This window comes from Gastrolobium bilobum, unplaced genomic scaffold (assembly GCF_033153095.1).
Source record: "Gastrolobium bilobum isolate Gb01-03AN ecotype WA unplaced genomic scaffold, APGP_CSIRO_Gbil_v1 utg1988, whole genome shotgun sequence".
Taxonomy (NCBI): Eukaryota; Viridiplantae; Streptophyta; class Magnoliopsida; order Fabales; family Fabaceae; genus Gastrolobium; species Gastrolobium bilobum.
Genome location: NW_026897869.1, coordinates 168,276 through 177,014, shown reverse-complemented (window position 1 = coordinate 177,014; position 8,739 = coordinate 168,276). Strand labels below are relative to the sequence as shown.

The 8,739-nt window shown below is 32.5% G+C and overlaps 1 protein-coding gene across 1 annotated transcript; it reads left to right on the top strand.

The window, feature by feature from the left end:
• Positions 1–267: 267 nt before the first annotated feature.
• Positions 268–1,844, top strand: LOC133310903 (scopoletin glucosyltransferase-like). The gene has a single exon (XM_061511894.1). The coding sequence runs from the start codon at positions 357–359 to the stop codon at positions 1,800–1,802; it is 1,446 nt and encodes a 481-aa protein (XP_061367878.1). The 5' UTR covers positions 268–356; the 3' UTR covers positions 1,803–1,844.
• Positions 1,845–8,739: the final 6,895 nt, after the last annotated feature.

The window sequence follows — 8,739 nt, the reverse complement described above, 5'->3', positions numbered from 1 at the left end:
TTTTTTTATCTATTTTTCTATTTACCCTCTATTTAACTAAGGGAGCATGTGGTCATGGATCACACAATTAATGCTCCTTGGCAAGAGGCAATATTTTCTCACGTAACATGATAAAAAAATTGCCCATTTGATTAATATAAAAACCAGTTGATGAAAAAGAATCAGTTCTCCTTTCGAAACATAGTAATGACCCGCGGATTCACCGTTGCTTTTATTATAAATTCTTAACCTTCTCAAGGCCTAGGAAAGTAGCGATACCGCATTCCCCTTACATTCCTCATCTTTTCCTTCGTATTACTAGGTTCTAGTGTGTGGGGCAAAGTTCTGTTAATTTGCTTTGCTCTCCAGCGAGAAAGATGGGCGAAGAATCTCATACTTTACACATATTCTTCTTCCCTTTCTTAGCTGATGGCCATATAATACCAACCATTGACATGGCCAAATTATTTGCTGCAAAAGGTGTCAAGGCCACCATAATCACCACTCCCCTCGACGCACCTTTCTTCTCCAAAGTCATTGGAAAATCCAAAACTGTTAGCGACGGAATCCATATACAAACAATCAAGCTGCCCTGTGCAGAAGCTGGTTTACCTGAAGGATGCGAAAATATAGACTCAATCCCTTCACCAGATTCAGTTCCCACCTTCTTTGCGGCTACTAGATTGCTACAAGAACCCCTTGAGAAACTATTGCTTGAGCAACATCCAAACTGTGTTGTGGCTGATACTTGCTTTCCTTGGGTAACTGATTCTGCTGCCAAATTCGGAATTCCTAGGATTGTGTTCCATGGGACTAGTTTATTCTCCTTGTGTGCTATGGAAAGTATGAGACTTTACGAGCCTTACAAGAATGTTTCTTCTGATTCAGAGTCCTTTGTCATTCCTAATCTTCCGGGTGAGATTAAAATGACAAGGTTGCAGGTGCCACCTTTTCAAAGGAATCCTGAGAGCACAGGCTTCATTAGATTGCTTAAGGAAATGACGGAATCAGATATGAGGAGCTATGGGGTGGTTGTTAACAGCTTCTCCGAACTTGAGGAAGTTTATGCAGAACATTACAGGAATGTACTTGGAAGAAAAGCATGGCATATTGGTCCACTCTCTCTTTGCAACAGAGATACTGAAGAAAAATCTCACAGAGGAAAGGAGGCTTCTATTGATGCGCATGAGTGCCTACAATGGCTTGACATGAAGGAACCCAGTTCAGTTGTTTACCTGTGCTTTGGAAGTCTGGCAAAATTTCCCGATTCTCAACTCAGAGAAATTGCTACGGGTCTTGAGGCTTCAGGTCAACAATTCATATGGGTCGTGAGGAAAAGCAAAAAAGATGGAGAAGAGAGAGAGGAATGGCTACCTGAAGGATTTGAGAAGAGAATGGAAGGGAAGGGACTAATTATAAGAGGATGGGCACCTCAAGTGTTAATTCTTGACCATGTAGCAATTGGAGCGTTTGTGACTCATTGTGGATGGAATTCAACATTGGAAGGAGTGAGTGCTGGGGTACCAATGGTCACTTGGCCCGTGAGTGCAGAGCAATTTTACAATGAGAAGTTGATCACTGAGGTACTTAAAATTGGTGTACTTGTTGGAGCCAAAAAATGGGTTAGATTGGTGGGGGATACTATTAAATGGGAGGCAGTGGAGAAGGCTGTGAAGAGGATAATGGCAGGTGAAGAAGCAGAGGAAATGAGGAACAAAGCGAAATTGCTCTCACAGCTAGCTAGGTGGGCTGTGGAAGAAGGAGGATCATCTAACTCAGATTTGAATGCTTTAATTGAGGAGTTGGGTTCACTCAGCCACTGATATGCCCCACAACAGTACTATGTTATGTGCATTTCCTCCGGGGATGTTGCTTTGGTATCTTAATTTCAATGATTTAATCTCAATTCACGTGAAAATTTTGTTGTGGTTTATTATTGTTCTGTTTACTTTCTTTTTTTTCTCTGATTAATATTGGTTATGATGCATTTATAATAACTTTTTTAATATACAACAACTTGCACAATAGCAGTGCTGAAACTCCAATTTACCAACTCAACACATACTGTCTTCACCCAAGGTGTGTCCGAAGGTAAGGGACAAATCCTTTTTGCACCATACGTGAATTGTTGAAGCAGTTTGTTTATATGCTGGATTCCACAGATGATTTTTTTAATGGAATTGATGGTACCCTTTGAATCACCTTAGGATTAACTATCTTAAAAAGCAGAATTTTGCAACCTTGAAAGACCCGCCAAAATTGCTTATGCACATGACGCTCGTGAAACTCCTCTGCAATGCCCTGGTACACAGTTTAATACAATAATCTTCTATTACCATCCAATCACGCTGTAAATTTCTAGCTCACTTAGTTTTGAGGTTATACATTAATCTTTCACTTGTTAATTTTAATTATTGTAAATGTCATAAAATATTATTATCTGTGTCATTATTATAATCTTTTACTTGTATAAATAAAAATGCTTAAAAAATATTAGAAAAAATGTGAAAATTATCTTAGAGCATGATATATTATAAGGAAAAGTTCATCAATGCTTTTGTAATTTGCTTCAAAATCATCTATGTCCCTGTGATTTTTTTATTTTTTTTATCGTATATGCCCATGTGCTTTGTAAAAAATAAAAAACCATAGGGACATATGATAAAAAAATATACCCTTTTACAAAGCACAATGACATATGTAATAAAAAAAATCACAGGGACATAGGTGATTATGAAGCAAGTCATAGTAGCATTGGTGAACTTTTCCCTATATTATATGTACTAAATATCAGTACGAGATATAAACAGCTATACCAGACGTCCGTCGGGTGCATTGAGTTTCGCAAGGATGAGACTAATCCCCTTCGAGGAGAGAGGCACTTCCTCTAATCCCAAAGATTTTTCAAAAATTTGCTTAAGATAGGGTTTGAACCCTTGATCTAAGCAAATCCCATTTTGCTATTTAAAGTATGCTATTTAAGAAGCTGGTGCAAATTATTAAAAATAAAATAAAAAATAAGCTGGTGCAAAGCTGTTTTGTCCCTTGTCGAGGCTCAAATAAAAACGTTCTGTTTTTCTCCCCTTGCGTTTAAAGTTTTGGAACAAACTCTGTTCCTCAATCTTGGTTAAGAAATCTTTGTCGAAGTCAAACGTCGATTTTGGAACTCGGCACGATCAGAGGTTTCTATCTTTCTTTCTATTTTATTTTGTTTTTGGATTCTGAAATGAAACCGAAGGAGCCCCTCTGTCTTTTATTCATTTTGATATGTGAAGAGAAGTATGCTCCTGGACATTGGAAAAGCGAAAGCCCCATCAAGGGCAAGAGCATAATTATGGAATAACCATCACACAGTTAATACTTATATGCTATTTCCAAATTGGGCCTCTCGGAGCCAACACATGGCTGAAAATTGAAATGATAAGCCCAACAAAGAAAACTGTGAAGATACAGAAAGCAAAGGATAAAAGTATATTGTAACAGTGATATGATGAATAAAGCATTTAAATAGATGAATTGTATTGCCAAAAAGAAAAACAAAGTGAATGTTACTGTTTACAACAATGTCTTTTTCCCTAGGCTAAGCTCTTATGATTACACCAACTTTAGTTCAACTATAGTAGGAAATGGGTGAAGATGCCATAGATGCTTCCTCCTGTCAAATTGGAAAGGGAGTTTGGCAATGTTTAATGTCTACTTATTTCACATCTTCTTGTTTAGATCCGAAACGTGTTGGATTAGACTCTTTTTGTCGGGTATGGTACACAGCACCCTAGCTTTGGGAAGTTCAATTTGAGTTTTCTTATAAGTTTCAATCTAGATTTACTAAGGCATACATTGGGTCAATGGTGCATGTGCATTGCTTAATTTATATTAGCACATTGAGGATCAATATGAAAATGTTTATTGTACTTGAGTTTTTGTACACAGATGTAAAGTATGTGATGAAGATATTAGCTGACTCAAATAATAAAGTCGAGCTTAAGATCAAAGTTCTATCTATATTATTCTAAAGTAAAACCGTTTGTTGGAAAGTTTGGTGACGTGTCGCGTTCTCCTTCAATTTCAACTTTGTGTTCACACCTGAAGAAATTTGAAATGTTTCCTGTTATAGTAACTTCTTAAATTATTTTTTAGGCTTATAATTTAAAAAAATAAATTGAAAACCGATTAAAAAAATAGTTTTTGACACACATAATTAAATTCCCACTATCTCTTTATTGGAAGTTGCGAAAGTTGGAAGCTGCAACAATCTATTGAATCTTATTGGGAGCTGAAAAGTTTTTATTAATATGACTCAGATACTTTCTGCACCGATTAAAAAAAATAGTTTTTATCAAATTTTCAAATTGGCGAATGGGAAAAGACTTTCAAATTCTATTGTGGGAGACAACTGTATTAATTGTCATTACTTTCTGCATAATTGATAAGCTATTAATTGTTAGAAGTTTTAAAAAATAATTTTGAATTTTTAATACGCTAAATTAAGTTTAATATACGAAATTATTTTGTATATAAATAGGATGTGTTACTGGACATTTTCTCTAATCGTGCACATATTTTTTTCATTCTCTGTCTTTTTATCTTCTTCGTCTTCTAATATTGTTCTAAGTTCTAACTAACGCTCTGGTCACAGGTCTCCGAACAACATCTCGGACCTCAAGATCTTTGCCTTTTCAGGTGTTGACGATCTTAAGCGCCGGATCGACGATCGCTCTCACTGTGAAATCCTCGAGGATCTCGAAGCTTCTCATTCGCGTCTCCACAACCATTTCAAGGTTTCTCCTTTTCACGCTTTCTGAGATTATTTTGCACTTTATAGCATGTACTCTCCTTAGATTGTCTACTTTTCGTTTGATTACTCGGAGAACACATGAAAAAGAAATGCATGAAACGATTGAAAACTGTTCAAGGACTAGGACATGTTAAACATGAGTATGAATTCTGTGACCAAACAATCTCAGCTTTTATCTTAAAGGGTGAGTATTTTTTTTTCCCTTTTTATTAATACCATTAACTGCCACGAACAAAAGAAAGTTTTGAAGATGAGATATTGAGGATGAGAGCTCTAAAAATTCTTCACCTCCATCCGTTGAAGAAATGTAAATTCATTCTTCACCTCCAAAGGGCCTAGAGGGGATGATAACTGTAAATTCATTCAATTGCAGGTGGTTCAGCCTTGAGGTTCTGAAGTCTTGCACCAGCCAATTCTCTTCAGGTTAGACCATTTTTGCTTACACTGACTGTTATGACCTTCTTTAGTTTTTAAATGATAGTAACTTTGAATTCCATTACACAAAAGTTGATTGGGAAAGGAGGGAGCAATCATGTGTACAAAGGAGTTCTCCATGATGGAAAACCAATCGCAGTCAAAGTTATGCAGTCAACAAAACAAGTCTGGAAAGATTTTTCCCTTGAGGTGGAAATAATATCCTCATTGAAGCACAAAAGCATCGCCCCTCTACTTGGGATTTGCATTGAGGACAATGCTTTAATTTCAGTGGTTTTTTGCTTTCCCTTTTCACCCATCATTTGAATTGCTGGAAGATGGAAATGATGCTGATATGAATCTTGAAATGAATGTAGGAAAGAACAAGGATGGATCTATCTTGACATGGGAAATGAGATTTAATATAGCTGTTGGATCGCAGAAGCCCTTGATTACCTACACAGGAAAGCTTTGAAGCCTGTTATAGATAGAGATGACAAGTCTTCAAACATTCTTCTTTTCCAAGGGAGCAGGTCGTCAAGTTTTGATTAGTTCCTTTGAATTATAATGCCTCTATAGTCTATATCATTAGTTTGTGCGATTATAGTTACATTGAAGGGAAAAAAAGAAAAAAAAAGAGATGCGCCCTTTAATGAGGTGGTTTGTTGATTTAGAAAGGCAAAGTTTTCTTTTTAATTTATCCTACCAACAATGTACGAATTACGAAATTGTGTTTATTGTAATGCATGCATCATTGGCAATGGTTGAATATGTGAATAAATTTTGCTTAGCCATTATGTATCCGTTGACTGAAACCGACCATTAGACATAATTGCATTTATAAAATTTTAATGAACCATAACCAATGTTTGAAATTTTCAACCAATAATGTAGGGATTACAATTATGTTTTGGTCAGTGCGGTTACAAAGAGGAAAATAGGTCCTCATTTGGAAAATAGGTGGAAAATATTTCACTTTTTAGATTTAAATTTTGAAATTTGAACTTGATGTGTGGAAAATAGGTCATCATTTCGAAAATAGGTCATCATTTATTACAAATATAAAATATAAAATTACACTACTTTCTGCCTTGGAAATTGAATCTATTAATTTCACTACATTCAAGAAAAACTATAATAACAATGAAACCACTATAAAATGTTTCCTATTTAATAAGTTTCTAAATTCAAAATTTTAATTCAAAATTTTAATTCTACCTTGATGCATTGAAATTGGTTAAGTCTATTAATGATATTTATTATTATACCTAATTTTTTTTTGCATGAGTAATTGTTAACCCTATTAATATCCCACTATTGAGCTTAATTAGTAAAAAAATAAAATTATTTCGTGTATAAATAGTGACTCAAAACCCAGAATTCAAATCAAAAGCCTCATGAAACAAATTAGCTAATTACAAAGTCAAACTAAAGGAATTATAGATTACACAAAAAAATATTTAAAATTATATATAATGTATAGTTGATTAAAAAATAATTTAAATTCCAAATTTAAATAAAAAATAAGAAATAACATATCTTCTATATCTATACTAAAGGAAAATCATTCTTTGGCAAGTTGCTGACTCTTGCTCTCTCCTCCAATATCCACATTCATACTACAGACCACTTTAATTTTTTCCTATTTTAGAAACGTTGCAAATTTGAATTTTTATTTGATAAGTGAGAAAAGATTTCAGCATTCATTACAAAATATTTCACTTTCCATATTTGAATTTTGAAATTTGAACTTGATGTGTGGGAAAATAAGTCATCATTTATTACAAATATAAAATTACACTACTTTCTGCCTTGGAAATTGAATCTATTAATTTCGCTAGATTCAAGAAAAACTATAATAACAATGAAACCACTCTAAAATGTTTCTTATTTAATAAGTTTCTAAATTAAAAATTTTAATTCAAATTTTTAATTCTATCACTTCTTGATGCATTGAAATTGGTTAAGTCTATTCTTGATATTTATTATTATACCTAAAAATATTTGCATGAGTAATTGTTAACCCTATTAATATCCTACTATTGAGCTTAATTAGTAAAAAAATAAAATTATTTCGTGTATAAATAGTGGCAGGTGACTCAACCCAGAATTCAAATCAAAAGCCTCATGAAACAAATTAGCTAATTACAAAGCCAACTAAAGAAATTATAGATTAAACAAAAAAATATTTAAAATTATATATAATGTTTAGTTGATTAAAAAATAATTTAAATTTGAAATTTAAATAAAAAAAGAAATGACATATCCTCTATATCTATACTAAAGGAAAATCATTCTTTGGCAAGTTGCTGATTGTTGCTCTCTCCTCCAATATCCACATTCATACTACAGACCACTTTAATTTTTTCCTTCTTTAGAAACGTTGCAAATTTGAATTTTTATTTGATAAGTGGGAAAAGATTTCAGCATTCATTACAAAATATTTCACTTTTTCAGATTTGAATTTTGAAATTTGAATTTGATGTGTGGAAAAAAAGGTCATCATTTATTACAATATAAAATTACACTACTTTCTTCCTTGAAAAGTGAGTCTATTAATTTCGCTACATTCAAGAAAAACTATAATAACAATGAAAGTATGAAACCACTCTAAAATGTTTCCTATTTAATAAGTTTCTAAATTAGAAATTTTATTCAAATTTTTAATTCTATCACTTCTTGATGCATTGAAATTGATTAAGTCTATTAATTATATTTATATTATACCTAAAAAAATTTGCATGAGTAATTGTTAACCCTATTAATATCCCACTATTTAGCTTAATTAGTAAAAAAATAAAATTATTTTGTGTATAAATAGTGGCTGGTGACTCAAAACCCAAAATGTAAATCAAAAGCCTCATAAAACAAATTAGCTAATTACAAAGTCAAACTAAAGGAATTATAGATTAAACAAACAAATATTTAAAATTATATATAATGTATAGTTGATTAAAATATAATCTAAATTCAAAATTTAAATAAGAAATAAGAAATGACATATCTTCTATATCTATACTAAAGGAAAATTATTCTTTGGCACGTTGCTGACTGTCGCTCTCTCCTCCAATATCCACATTCATATTTTCACAAAACACTATTCTTATTTATTATTATTTTGTAAATCTAATTATAATAATTGAAAGTTCATGTCTGAGATAAAATACAAAAATCTAGACACAACTATAAGAGCTTTTTTTGAGGATAAATATAAAAATCTATTCCATGCTAATAGTTAGAGGTGACAAACTGGGCTCAGCCCGGAGGGCCGGCCCACCAACACATTTTATAATTAAATTAAAATTTCACCCTTCTTCTTTTATAATTGAATTCCTAAATCTGATTTTGATTTTTGTAAATACAAATTTGTAAAATTTCAAATACAAACGACACAAATCCTTGCAAAAAAAAAATTATTTGTTACTATTTTTAAATCTGATTGTAATAAATGAAAGTTCATCTCTGAGATAAAATATAAAAACCTAAATGTGACTGTAAGAACCTTTTTTGTTGATAAATATATAAATTTATTTTATGCTGATAGTTAGAAG